Source organism: Gymnoscopelus braueri, assembly GCF_963280865.1.
Source record: "Gymnoscopelus braueri genome assembly, chromosome: 5".
In the NCBI taxonomy this organism is placed as follows: Eukaryota; Metazoa; Chordata; class Actinopteri; order Myctophiformes; family Myctophidae; genus Gymnoscopelus; species Gymnoscopelus braueri.
In genome coordinates this window covers 9,479,041-9,494,324 of record NC_137606.1, presented here as the reverse complement: position 1 = coordinate 9,494,324, position 15,284 = coordinate 9,479,041, and the positions used below count along the sequence as shown (strand labels likewise).

Below are 15,284 nucleotides of genomic sequence, written 5' to 3'. Positions count from 1 at the left end.
CCCTCCCTTCCCCTCCCCTCCCCTCTCCTCCCTCATCCCACATCCCTGACCCAGCCCACAGTGTGTAGACGTGGCAGTGTGGGGGATGGTGGAGCTGAAAGCCTGCAACTTCTCTCTGAAGTCCTTTAACTTGTGCAGTCCTTTAACTTGTGCACTTTTGCATGAAAAAGTCCAACAAAAACCTGAATGGAATAAATGTGTGTTTGCAGGTTAATCAGGATGAGCCTTTGTTTGTCCTGAGAGAGTGGATTTAGTATGCAGTACTATATGCACACAATGTGCCCATTCACTGATTTAGTGCATACATCTCTCCAGGGAGGAACATTGACCTTACATGCAGTGGTGGAAAAAGTACTCCCATTTTTTACTTAAGTAAAAGTATCAATACCGCAATATAAAAATACTCTATTACAAGTAAAAGTCCGGAATTATAATTTTACTTTGAGTAAAAGTACAAAAGTATTGGCATCAAAATGTACTTAAAGTACCAAAAGTAGAAAGTACTAATGCAGAATTTCAATTGTGAGCATTCAGCATTGTGAGCTTGTAGATCGGCTATTTTCAAATAGCCAAAATATATATAGAGCTTAAGTGGTTAATATATGTTTAGTGATACAAATCTAAATCTAACTAATCTACTAGTAACTAAAGTTTTCAAATGATTGTAGTGGAGTAAAATTACAACATTTGCCTCTGAGATGTAATTGGGTATAGAAGTAAAAGTATTGAACATTGGAAATACTCCATTAAAGTAAAAGTACCTCAAAATTGTACTTTAAGTACAGTACTTGAGTAAATGTACTTAGTTACTTTACACCACTGCTTACATGTGCTTTTATGGATTAAAATCAATACATAACATTTGTGTTATTATACGTTTCATCTCAGTTTGATATGATGAAACTAGTGGGGGTGATTGAGTCAGCTAACAACCCTATACAGTATGTAGGAACTTACAAATATGGGAGCTGAGAATGTCTAGGTTCTGACCTGGGATCAGATCCCCCAACTCCCTTGGTTTTAGCTATACACAACACAAAACTGAGATCAGATCAGCGCTTATGGGGTTCATGTTTTACTGTTAGTCCCCTCCTCACTGCAGCCTGTGGATAAAGTGGGACGTCCCAGCTACATGTTTCCTGAGGAGAGACAGACCAACTCATTTGAATATCCCATACCCATATTTCCAGAAGTTTCTCTGAAAGCATATATAGAGGAGTTTGACCCTGCTGGCATTCAAAGCTACACACTCTATACGAGAAACACACGAGGAGGAGAAAAGCCAGCAGTTCTGTACCAGGTAAGGACTGGATGATGATCACTGCTGATAAGGTTTTGTTTTCTTTAAAGGCAGACGCTGAAAGGAGAGCTTCGTCTACAATGCTTTAAACTAAGTAACTGTGCTGCACTTTTTACATTTGAGCTTTTATAGGTTGTTTTGGACACTGTAAAGTACTCCCTGCATCCCCCTTTTCTTCTTACCTTCTTTGTTGTTGGATTTCACTGAAAAGAGGATAAAAGAGTATACAAGTTCTATGCAGAATTTAGAGAATATTTTCATGCAACTTGACTAATGTTAAAGATGTGTGTCTGTTGCATGCATATTGTTGGATATCGATTCGCATGACTAAATTCAATGTAATAATCGATGCATACACACAGTGGTGTAAAGTAACTAAGTACATTTACTCAAGTACTGTACAATTGTTAGGTACTTTTACTTTACTGGAGTATTTCCAATTGTCTATACTTTTACTTCTACTCCACTACATCTCAGAGGCAAATATTGTACTTTTACTTCACTACAATTATTTGAAAACTTTAGTGAAACAAGCCGTTAGGCTTTTCTGGGCTTTTCAATCCTATTTAGTTGACCTTGTATTTTGAACTGTACTTCCATGTGCTTTTTTCTCTGCAAACTTCTAAATAAAGTAATCAATCAATCAATCAATCAATCAATCAATCAATCAATCAATCAATCAATCAATCAATCAATCGGTTACTAGTTACTACAGGGCAATACAGTACAATAGGGCTAAAGTGACTTTAGCCCTATTGTATACTTAAGCTATTTACAAATAGCCGATGCGACGCGTTGTGAACTTGTAGATCAAACATTTTAGTACTTTTACTTTGGTACTTTAAGTATATTTGCAGATACTTTTGTACTTTTACTCAAGTAACATTTTGAACATATGCCTTTTACTTGTAACAGAGTACTTCTACATTGCAGTATTGATACTTTTACTTAAGTATAACACTTGAGTACTTTTTCCACCACTGCATACACATACTGTAAGCCTTATTGAATGGCTCTGTGTTCATTCCTTTGAGAGTGGTCGGAGGTCCTAATGAAATCTATCCTCTAGAATCCTTCTCTACTGTGGTACTGTGGATTGGATGAAAGTGTTGTCTTTGTGTGGATCACATATCAACGAATGATGATTGTGTCTGCATGATGGTAACAAGAACATTAGCTATACATTCATAAATGTGTAGCTCACGAAGGTTAAAAAGAAAAAAACAGCAGAGATGAAGGAAGAATGCTGTAGATTAGAACATACTAAACAAAGAATATTTCTCCACCAGAGCTTAAATAATGTATTTCTGCCTGGATGCCATTTAGTGCACAGACTATGTATTCCTTGTGAATCGCAAAGGGCTCGAGTTTGAATCCGACTCCGTCTTGTGTCGCATGTCTCTCCTCTCTCTGCCCTTGGTTTCCTGTCTCTGACTACACTCTTCTATCTGGGAGATTAACGTCTTTTTTTCTGTCTGCTCTATGGAGATTACCAAATGCACCTCTTGTCTGTCTTTCAGAGTGAAAATGGCAGACATCAGTATGAAAACTATTCAAGGTATCCAAAACAAAGCAAATGCAATGCATGTAACATTTATCATTCAGACTGGGATAACAGGAGCAAAGGAGCCAACATGGAGTCTTCATCAGATAAATGCCAGGCTATTGACCTACAAAAGGGTGCTCTGGGTAGATTAGACTTGCTGGCACATGCCCTGATCTTGGAAATCATGTGAGAAACAGAATATCCTGGACCTGGAAGCAAGGATTTGCATAGTGATCATATTTCATGCTGAAAGCAAAATTATGTCGGACCTCTATAGGTTCTCACATTAATAATATGTTTGTAGTATACTGAATACATATTAACTATAAGCTTGAGAGGAATATAGTTCAAAGGCGAATGTTGTCCACATTCAGGTAAGTCGTTGGTGCTGGACAAAGTAAAGAAATAACAGTTTTAAAAGAAAGTCTTGCAGCTTTGCTCTGGCAATGATTTACTTGCAAAGAGTGTCAGGAGACTCAGGACATCAGAGTACAAGAACAACGATTGGACCAAACCATTTGGCCTCCCTCAGGCGAAGGAACAATAGTGTCAGCACACAGAGCTCACTCTGGTTAAGTAGTAGAAAATCTGGGCTTCAGGGGGCTTCTGCTGACGGGACAGGAAACATGGCTTATAGGGGCGGTGGAGGGGGACTGACTTTCCACAGCTTCAGTCGGTGTGCTGCTCAACCAACCCTGCCCCCTTTTTCCCTCTGGGTTCTCGCCATGTGATTACAATCTGTGCTGTGACCTTTCCCACAGAACTTTCAGCTAAATATGGAGCACTGGAATAAATCTCTTATAATATCCCATTCCACAACCTCAAGCCTTAACTTCTTGACTTCATCTTACAGCTGTGTCATTCGCCCCCAAAATAATAGATTTTCAATTGAAAAACGTTATGCCCTTTTCTGTTGAAAATCAGTTATTTTCGGAGGGCGTCACTGTTGTGATAATGATTAACGAATTTGGCTTCACACTTGCAGTATCTTCGATGTGCTGCTCTACGTAGCAACACGGCCATCGCTGATTTTGTTTTTCAACTCTGGGTCATGATTAACTTAGCTACTGTTGTCTTCCCCACAGGCTGTGATCGTTGCTTGACGGGGCAAACAGGATGTGGATGACCAACGTTGTAGCGCTGTGCCTTATGGCCCTGATGACCTCTGCAGAGGACAAGAAGCTGAGCAGCCATGCCACCACACTGGCTGGCAACAGCTTCAACCTGGCTTTGAGGTGTGATTTCCTGGATTGTTAACTAAAAGTGTCCACTTTTTTGTAAAACCTATACATTCTTCTCATCGTCACCTTGCTAAACTAATGGCCTAAGTAATTTTTTTAAGTTTTTCAGAAAGAAAAAAAACTGATCCAAAACAAAACTATGATATTTCTTAATCATTTCACCCAAAACGTTTATAACGAATTATGACTATTAAAATAACATTAAATTTAAATAACACTGTCTGTCAGTTATGTAACATAAGAGATTTAAATAGGATTAAATCTGACTTAGGTCAAATGATTTACTGATTTAGAAAAAAAAAAAATCCTATTTTGGCCTAAGTCACACTAGGGAGTTAGGCCATTATACTAAAAGGGGAGGGAAAAGCATGATCCTTTTAATTAGGAGATAGGCGATTTTACCAGAGGTGACCAGTGTCATGAGGAGCTGACTTAGGCAAAAATAAAATTTTCCTCAAAAAATGACTTAGGCCATTAGTTTAGCAAGGTGACGTCATGATGTGCTGGAAGCAATTTCCACCAACATAGGTCTTGTGGCAACAACAATGACAATTTACTCATGATTAACATTGATGATATTTCCATTATATATTTACTGTATAATCTAAATAAATTGTACAGCTCCTGCCAGTCTACATAGCTGACATCCAGTTCACTTCACACCGTCTATTATTACTCTTTTGTATTATCAGGTGACATTCTTCCTTCATCTTAGAATGTTGGTACTTCATAATGAAACTGTGATTCTGGTTTAGCCTGTACCACAACATGGCGAAGGAGAAAGACACAGAGAACATCCTCATCTCCCCTGTAGTGGTGGCCTCTTCCCTGGGTATGGTGGCTCTCGGTGGAAAGGCCTCCACAGCTTCCCAGGTGAAGACTGTCCTCAGCGCTGACAAGCTGAAAGACGAGCATCTTCACACAGGCCTGTCCGAGCTGCTGGCAGAGGTACAGGCTCAATGGAATACACAGTACATAATTATGTTTATATTGTTTCTGAATTCCCCCAAAAAACACAATTATTAATTTCTCTAAAACATATGGGATCCTAGCTATAAAACTGTTATAACCTGGATAATGACAGACTTATAATTAGCTATTGCACTTTAATAGCTATTGGTCTCAAAACAACACTAATATTACACTGCAAATATTGCACATCATCTCATTATGTTTCTGACTTCAGCAATTTCCCTTTAAAGGTAGGATAAGTGATTTACTTTGGTTAAAATAAGTGTTAAATAGCTCTATATTCTGATAGTACTCATTGCTATAGAGTGTTTGTTCAGTAAAAGGAGTCTCCCATGTCTCTCCAGTTCTTTATTAAACAGAAAAGGCATTTTCAGTGCTCTCTCCTGGCTTAAATTTCATCACCAACCTGAAAATGTATTATATTCTGTTTACTAAAGAGCTGGAGAGACTCCTGTGACCGAACAAACACTCTGAAGCAATGATTACTATCAGAATATAGCTTAAACCTTTTGTAACAAAACAATATCACTTACCCTACCTTTAAGGATCAATAGTTTTTATGTTTTTCCATATATTATTTCAACTCCTCTCATCTTTTATATTAATATGACATATTTCAGCTGAGTGATACCAAGATAAGAAACAGTACCTGGAAGATCAGCAACCGCCTCTATGGGCCCAGTTCTGTGTCCTTTGTCGACGACTTTGTGAAGAGCAGCAAGAAGCATTACAACTATGACCATTCAAAGATCAACCTCAAGGACAAGAAGACTGCCGTCAACTCCATCAACGAGTGGGCGGCCAAGTCAACAGATGGCAAACTGCCTGAGGTCACCAAGGATGTGCAGAATGCAGATGGAGCCATGATCGTCAACGCCATGTTCTTTAAGCGTAAGTAGAGAATTAATGTATAGATGAATGAGAACTTTTCACTTTTTTGTCCTAGATACATGTATGATCTTCATCCATCTCATATTAAAATTCTAAACCAGTTAAAGTAAGATTGCGTCTCTTGCTGTTGCCAATACGCACATGAACCCTATCGCGTCCCTATTCTGGGCATTTTAAATAGGAAAACATTCTGCAAAAATACCAGATCTGTAAGCATCAAGACATGTTGTGAGCTTGTAGATTGACTATTTTTGACAAAGTGATTTGGTGTAGAGCAGTGGTTCTCAACCAGTGGTCCGGGGACTACCAGTGGTCCCTGAGGGGGTTCCAGGTGGTCCCCAGCTAAATGATGGAGAGTTGGTAACCAAATGGACCCTTATAGAGCTTTAACTATTGAGAGTGTAAAATGAAACCAAATGGACCCTTACGGGTCCATTTGGTTTCATTTTACGCTCTCAAGAATTGTTATTTTTATCAACGTTTGCCTGTTATCTCTCCTATTGGTACCAACATCAGGCATGGAATTGTGGACAAAATCGTATCCAACAATAACAAAATATTCTAGGTTTTGGGTCTGAGAGGCTAAATCTCATCAAACGGTGGTTCCGTGGCTCAAATGCCGAATAAAAAATGGATCTTGATATGAAAAGGGTTGAAAACCACTGGTGCAGAGGGAAAACGTAGGAGGCCTATATAGACCCCCGGGGGACCCCAGTCATTGAAGTACATAAGGTGGTTAATAATGTAAGGGGTAATAAGTGGTTAAATTCGCAACGGTAAAAGAGAACTGAACCTCTTCCTGTTTGCCCACAGCTCACTGGGACGAGGAGTTTCCTGCGAAGCTGGTGGACAACCGCGGTTTCATGGTTTCCCGCTCATTGACTGTTGCTATGCCCATGATGCATCGCACAGGTGGGTTATTATACAATCTTTACTTTTATTTAGATACCATTTCAATTATCACCCAATCAGTCAAAATAGTATTATTCAATTTGATTGTATTTCAATTTATTTCGTTTTATTCTTGAATAATACAAGGCAAAATTAAGAGAAATGCACGACAATACAATGTTTAAACACATAAAAGGCTGAGCAGCTCATTTTTTATTAAATTTCATTACAATTTACACACATTTTGATTCTCCTATCTCCTCTTCAGTGGTGTAAAGTAACTAAGTACATTTACTCAAGTACTGTACTTAAGTACAAATTTGAGGTACTTTTACTTTACTGGAGTATTTTCAATTGTCTATACTTTTACTTCTACTCCACTGCATCTCAGAGGCAAATATTGTACTTTTACCCCACTACAATTATTTGAAAACTTTAGTTACTAGTTACTTTGCAGATATAAATGATTACATTATAAAACATACATTAACCACTTGAGCCCTATCTTATACATAGGCTATTTGAAAATAGCCGATCTACAAGCTCACAACGCGTCGCATCGTGACGCGTTGTGAGCTTGTAGATCGTCTATTTTCAAACATTTTACTACTTTTACTTTTGGTACTTTAAGTATATTTTGATGCCAATACTTGTATACTTTTACCCAAGTAATGTTTTGACACACAGGCCTTTTACTTGTAACAGAGTATTCTTATATTGTGGTATCGCTACTTTTACTTAAGTAAAAATATCTGAGTACTTCTTCCACCACTGCATTTTATTACAAATGGTAAATAGTGCTTTTATCTAAAGTCCTTTACATAGATTGTACATTACATTCACCCACACATTGATGGAGGAGGAAACCATGCAAGGCACCAACCTGCTCATCAGGAGCAATTAGGGGTTCAATGTCTTGCTCAAGGACTCTTCGACACTAACTCTGGGGGAACCCGGGATCGAACTGGGAACCTTGCGGTTTCCAGTCCACTCTACCCGGCCACTCTACCCCTGAGCCACTGCTGCCCCAACTTACAAACATTTGTATACTCCTTTATCTGCTCTTAAACAGGTCTCTATGACTTCCATGAGGACACAGAGAACAGCATCAACGTGCTGAGCATGCCCCTGGGCCTGAAGCAGGCCTCCATGATCATGATCATGCCAGCTCACCTGGAACCCCTGGACCGTCTGGAGAAGCTCCTGACCAGGAAGCAGGTGGACTCCTGGCTCAGCAAGATGGAGCAGAAGGCTGTGGCCATCTCCCTCCCAAAGGTCAGCATGGAGGTCAGCCACAACCTGCAGGTAAGCGCTGATAATGTTGTTGTGTTTTTGGTAGATAAAGGAAGACATAAAGGTCCATATATCTCTATATCCAGTGGTGGAAAAAGTACTCACATTTCTTACTTAAGTAAAAGTATCAATACTGCAATGTAGTCACATCGCGACGCATTGTGAGCTTGTTGTAGATCGGCTATTTTCAAATGGACAAAATGTTTATAGGTATAAAGTGGTTTGTGTAAATCTAAGTAACTAGTAACTAAAGTTTTCAAATAATTGTAGTGGAGTAAAAGTACAATATTTGTCTCTGAGATGTAGTTGAGTAGAGGTAAAGGTACTGAAAACTGGAAATACTCCAGTAATGTAGAAAACCTCAAAATTGTACTTAAGTACAGTACTTAATTGTGAATGTAAGAGTAAATGTGCTTAGTTACTTTACACCACTGTATATCTCTATATCAAAAGCTAAAACTGATTTAATAATATTGCCAAAGGAATTGCTGTAATAGATTTTTTGCTTGTTTCACTTCATTTTCACTTAGATATTTCCATCCGTTAATAATGTCTCTCCTCTTTCCAGAAACATCTGGGTGAGCTTGGTCTGACAGAGGCTGTGGACAAGGCCAAGGCCGACCTGTCCAACATCTCCGGCAAGAAGGACCTCTACCTCTCCAACGTCTTCCATGCCTCGGCCTTTGAGCTGGACACAGAGGGGAACTCGTTTGACATGAGCATCTTCGGCTCGGGGAAGCTGAACGATCCCAAGGTGTTTTACGTGGATCATCCCTTCATCTTCATGGTGATGGACAACAAGACCAGCTCCATCCTCTACATCGGCAGAATGCTGCGCCCCAAGGGAGACAAGATGCGTGATGAGTTATAATGTGTGTATGTTGATGTGGTTTATCATGTCGTCTTTTGTTAACTGCGGTGACTAACTGTGGTGTAAAGTAACTAAGTACATTTACTCAAGTACTGTACTTAAGTCCATTTTTGAGGTATTTTTTACTTTACTGGAGTATTTCCAATTTACAGTACTTTTACTTCTACTCCACTACATCTCAGAGGAAAATATTGTACTTTTACTCCACTATACCTTTATTTTGAAAACTTTAGTTATAGTTATAGATTTACATTTGTATTAATAAACATACATTAACCACTTAAGCTCTATATATATTTTGGCTATTTTCAAAGGATTTTATACATTTGGAATCTTGTGAAATGGGACATTGTGCATAATGACTACTTTTACTTTTAGCACTTAAGTATATTTTGATGCCAATACTTTTGTACTTTTACCCAAGTAAATTTTGTATACTGGTACAATTGAGTACTTTTACCACCAATCAGAGGTTCCTAAACTTTTTATAGCTCGATACTCAAAAGAGACATTTGATGTCTCCCTGGGAAACTAGTCAAAATAGCCGATCTACAATTTCACTACTTCTTAAAAGTGTTTTTTGTAATTATTTTTTAATGGAATTTCTTATTGTTTTTTATTCATGAAATTCTCTTACATTTCTTTTTAATTTCTGAAAATGTTATATAGATTTTTTAACTTGCTCATGGACCCATAAAAATGTGTCCGCGACCCATATTTGGGTTAAATCATGGCAGGAACAAAATATTTGTGTACGTGCATGTGCACTGGGAAGAAGAAGTGTGTATTTGGTCTGTTTTTCTTTTCTTCCGCCCCTTTAGTTCAAATAATGCACACAGGCAAAACACCATTATGTGCCTATAATGCAAATCATGCAAATCAACAGCTGACACTGCAGACAGCATCCTTATATTAAGTGTTATCTCTCTACATTTCAATGTCGTTTTCTTGGTCTTTGGTGGTAACGGTTAGGCTACAGTATGTTGGCTATTGTAACTATCAGCATTTTCATGCATTATCTGTAATGTTTTAAGAAAAAACAACATGGGAAAGGTGGAAAAATTCACATTATAGGCTCACTTTCACAACATATTGTTGTCATGTTTTATTGCTGTAGGTATATCCCACAGAACAGTTGTGCGATGTGATTCAATTGTATGTTTTTTTAAAAAATAAAAATAAACAATTAAGTGAGTGATGTGTACTTATGTCAGGGTATCTATAAATCATTGCTGTCGGGTGGAAAGCTTCCATGTCCAAAACTGTTCCTTTTCCCCAACAAAAAAGAAGAGTAAACATTGCAATGTATTGTGAACTTGTAGATATGCTATTTTTGTACGACACTCCTGATGAAGTTAAAAACAAAACATAAACGTTGAAAAATTGAGATTTCTGGTTTCTGCCTAACAGCAACAACATGCTACTCAAATAATAAATAATAAACAATAATATTATTTAGCTATAATATTTAACCAGTGGAATGTGTGAGGTTTATACAGATTGTTGCAGTTGGCTGGAGGGTGAGCATTCCATCCCATGTCTGGAATGTGGGGATTAGACAATCTTGACTCCTAGCCAGTGGTGTAAAGTACTTAAGTACATTTACTCAAGTAGGCTACTGTAAGTATTATTTTGAGGTATTTTTACTTTACTGGGGTATTTTTTACTTTACTGGAGTATTTCCAATTTCAGTACTTTTACTTCTACTCCACTACATCTTAGAGGAAAATATTGTACTTTTACTCCACCACAATTATTTGAAAACTTTAGCTACTAGTTACTTTGTAGATTTTGATTATTATTACAAAACATACATTACCCACTTCAGCCCTATATACATTTCGACCATTTGAAAATAGCCGATCTGCTATTCTCAAATGATTTTTATACGTTTGACAATTTGTGTAATTCTGCATAACAAGCACTTTCTACTTTTGGTACTTTAAGTACATTCTGATACCAATACTTTTGTACTTTTACTCAAGTGCATTTTTTGTTCCGGACTTTTACTAACAGAGTGTTTCATCATAGCAGTATTGATACTTTTACTTAAGTAAAACATTTGAGTACTTTTTCCACCACTGATCCTAGCTAGGGAAAAGGGCATACCAGCCCACAGGCAGAGTTCCAGAAATGTCTGTGCAGGCTTTTGTATACCGTCAAACCATTGGTATTTCTTGAGTTGAGACAGTCAGCAGGGCTTTGATTCAGAGATAGACATTCCACTTTTGCTATATCAATTTGCAAAGCTTGAAATGTTCAGTGGTGGAAAAAGTATTATTATTTTTTACTTAAAGGGATATTTCACTTAAAAAAAAATGTTGGGTCATTTTATCGTCTACTCAGGCTTTTGGGAGCACCCCGGACAGTTTTTAAGTTGCTTGATTCAGTATTTAGATATTTGAAATTTATTTTATCAGACACGCCCCTGGAAGTCTGGAATAAAATAATTACTTGAGTAAAAGTACAAAAGTATTGGTATCAAAATGTACTTAAAAGTACCAAAAGTAGAACGTACTCATAATGCAGAATGTCCCATTTCGAGTTTTCAAAATGTATAAAATCTTTTGAATATAGCAGATCTACAAAGCTCGTGTCGTTATGCGACGCGTTGTGAGCTTGTAGATCAGCTATTTTCAAATAGCCGGAATATAGAGCTTAGTCGTTAATGTATGTTTAGTTAATCTAAATCTGCAAAGTAACTGAAGTTTTCAAATAATTGTGGTGGAGTAAAAGTACAATATTTGCCTTTGAGATGTAGTGGAGTAGAAGTAAAAGTATTGAAAACTGCAAACACTCCAGTAAAGTAAAAATACCTCAACATTTTACTTAAGTACAGTACTTACGTAAATGTACTTTTTTACTTTACACCACTGGAAATGTTGAAACTGGAGTGCAGGGGTCTCATGATGGAGCGAGTATGAAGTAGCCTAAATATGTTCCAGCCCAGCACAACTGAGATAATCAAATAATAATAGTGTTAATAGTAGACCAGCAGAAATTGGAAATCTTTGGAAATCCATAAGGAACTCATCAAGTTTTTCTTCTTCATCTAATATATATTTTTTGCAGACATACATGTTCAAATTAGTATTCTTATTCAAATGACGTTGTCAAGGAGAAAATACCAAATCCTATCTTATGGTATTCATTTACAAATGATGGTGTAAGATAAGATAGCAAACATGTAATGTATCACTTTCCCTGACTCAAGTCAGAAAAAATGCAAGCTCTGCTTGGGTGAATAAAGAACAGTTAAATCAGTGTTGATTTCGTCGACTAAAACTATGACGAAAAATGTTCATCGACTTCCTTTTTTCACTGACAAAAACTAAATACAAACTAAGCTATGATGACTAAAACTAAGACTAAAAATGTCATCAACACATAAAAACATAGTGCAATAGAGTAAAATCAAACAGGGCATTACAAATGAAGGATTTATTTGCTTCATTATGCCATATTTACATACGTGTGATTGTGTATGTAACTTCATTAATAAATATACAAACATATACATTACGAGAAAGAAATTAATCTTGAAAATAAAATACATATTGTACACTTTTCCAGGTGGTCCTGCTCATATGAACTATACATGAAGCATTAATAATGTGCTCTTATTGCCATATGATGTGCTATTTCCTCCAACATCCACATGCATGCTTCATTGCTAAAGATATTGACGCGGTGGCCAACTATAGTTATTGTTATTTCTCTTGTGTAAGTTGACCATTAAAGGAATTATTTCAGAAAGTAAATTGAGTTCACTATGTATGCTCTTAAGTTACATCACCTGACCAACAGATGGCGCTCTTCAATAAAGGCAGAATTAAGGATGACTCATGTTTCTGAGGAGTGTTACATGTGGAGTAACAATTAAACACTCATAACATAATGTAGGTCAGTCATTACACTGTGGGTTTACATTTTTTGTCTTATTGACATCTTGTCAATATATAATTATATGTCCACATAACACAGAAGTATATATTTGTAATATATTTTGTCTATGTGTATAGATGTTTACTCTTTCAGTGCCATTCTTGCCACAGCCAAAATTCATTGTAAAAAAAAAGTGCTCAGGAGCCGAGATACAGCCTTTTTCAGTAAGAAGTTAAACAAGAAGTGAATGGAGCAGCAAATCTTCAAATCATCATATCTTGGGTTCTGAACAATTAAAAAAAAAAAAAAAAAAGATCATGACGTCTTAGACGTCATGTGGCGCTCAGGGCGCTTCAGGCCATGACGTCTTAGACGTCATGTGGCACTGAATGAACACCCATGTTGTTTCATGGGTACTTCATGTGCATGTTAATTTATCTTATCTCCAGCCATATATGTGGTAATGGATGGAGCAAATCCATTGCAGACTACTTTCAAACCAGTCTTTCAACTTCACTATACTGCACATCCTAAATGAAGAGACAAATGTATGTCAACCCTTTCTATATACTCCAAACATTAGTTTTTCTGGCTCAACATCAAAACTAGTTATTCTCTCCTTTCCTTTTAAAGAGTGAAAACAGCTGGGAAAAAACAACAACATACTGCTTCACTGTTCAAATAAAGTCATAACATTGTAGCCTGGGACCAGACAAATCTTCCAGTGCAAAAAACAAAAATGCCCTTGGCGATTTGGGTCTGGCCCGCTCATTTTTAACTCTATGGGCCCCCTCCATTGTGAATCCATTTCCTGCTCCCGAAGTCTGGGGTGACCAATCAGGGCCCAGTATTCAAATATGGGAGACTGTAATTGGTAGTTGGTTGTAGGTCCAACCAATTGCGTCCAGAGCCATTCTTTTGATCCCGCCCCTTGAAAAAAAACGTCCTCATAGAAGAAGCACCAGACTCATATCCGCGCAGTGATATAGTCTGGCCACGTGAGGCTAATAACATTGCACAGTTAATGTAGCTTTGAAAGGTGTTGCCTCATTGTTCTGTCACACTCCACCCCTGGCCAATTGATACAAATACAATAGAAATATAGAGTCCTGTAGCTCAGTGACACTATAAATATATATATAGAGTATAGCAGCCTTTGCCTCTCACCATAGAGGGCTAATTTTGCACAAAGCCTTTGGCCATATAGCATAATATTCAGCCATAATAACAGTCTGGTCTTAAAATCCTACAACTCTATCCTTTCTGAAGGGAAACCCTCAATACGTCCACACACTAAAAGACATTTCTAAGTTGTGCTTCCGTAGCAAAGCAAAGAAACGATGCATTTGTAAAGAAAATAGTATCTCAATACATTTTTCCCCCTCATTATTAACTCAAATGGGCGAGAGGTGGAGTGTATCTTGCAATGGGTTCGTTCTGGTTGCTATATATGACATAAGAGACCACTCAGTGGCCAATTAGTGCCGAGAGGAGCGAAGATGTGCATTCTTCTTTGAGGGGCGGTGCAACTTTCCTTGTGGCAACACTAGCTCCAATCGGAACCTCTCCCTCCGCTGCATAGCTACGAGATGAGGTTCCACATTGCTAGGTGCCTGTAGGGGAGGGGAGGCGAATATTTTCAACTATGCATGATTCTTACCCTTTTCCGCACATCGTATCCAAAAAGTAAAGGTCGACCCCCCTTGCTCTCAGATGTTTTAACTTTTAGCGCTCAAGAAAATCTAAGCGACGGGTTGAAACAAGAGTTTAAATTGCTTATTAAGTCAGCCTGTGGCCAGTCAACTCCTGTCCGCATGCGCAATACTGCTCCCGTAAGATTGCATTGGGAAGAATGGCCACAGGCTGACTAAAAAAGCAATTTAAACGCTTGTTTCAACCCGTCGGTTAGATTTATTTGAGCGCTAAAATGTAAAACATCTGAGAGCAGGGGGGTCGACCTTTACTTTTTGGATACGATGTGCGGAAAAGGGTAAGAATCATGCATAGTGGAAAATATTCACCACACTTCCCCCCTACAGGCACCTAGTAATGTGGAACCTCATTTCGGAGCTATACAGCGGAGGGAGAGGTTCCAAATGCGGTTATGGCAACACTGGTACAGTAGCTTCAGTACAGTGTGGGCGGGCGTAAAGCCTTCAGCCCTCATCACATTAGTGATGTTTTTGTTCTGCTGTGCTGGCTTGCAGCAGATTAGCCAGACGCTGATCAATCCTATTATAGGAGTCCAGTCCGTGCTAAGCCCAGCGTGCATATACGGGCTCTGCTCTCTGTCCTCTGCATGCTCACACCTTCCAGTCATCCCTCCCTCCTCTCTCGTTGTGCGAATGTGTCTTTTTTCTTGCTTTTAATGTCTTTTATCTCCCTCTCGAGTGT

The 15,284-nt window shown here is 38.1% G+C and overlaps 2 protein-coding genes across 3 annotated transcripts in view; both read left to right on the top strand.

Annotated features, from left to right (window-relative positions):
• LOC308085076 (tsukushi-like) overlaps positions 1-15,284 on the top strand; it is a 147,164-nt gene that overhangs the window by 82,509 nt on the left and 49,371 nt on the right. The window lies entirely within an intron of this gene.
• serpinh1b (serpin peptidase inhibitor, clade H (heat shock protein 47), member 1b) lies at positions 1,173-10,168 on the top strand. Of its 2 annotated transcripts, XM_080428874.1 has the most exons (8): positions 1,197-1,300; positions 2,821-2,858; positions 3,932-4,081; positions 4,843-5,035; positions 5,680-5,950; positions 6,764-6,862; positions 7,914-8,146; positions 8,703-10,168. In XM_080428874.1, the coding sequence occupies exons 3-8, from the start codon at positions 3,963-3,965 to the stop codon at positions 9,003-9,005; spliced, it is 1,218 nt and encodes a 405-aa protein (XP_080285000.1). In that variant the 5' UTR covers positions 1,197-1,300; positions 2,821-2,858; positions 3,932-3,962; the 3' UTR covers positions 9,006-10,168. The 2 variants fall into 2 exon arrangements, with proteins under 2 accessions (XP_080285001.1, XP_080285000.1); XM_080428875.1 differs by lacking the exon at positions 2,821-2,858 and having other exon boundaries at positions 1,173-1,300.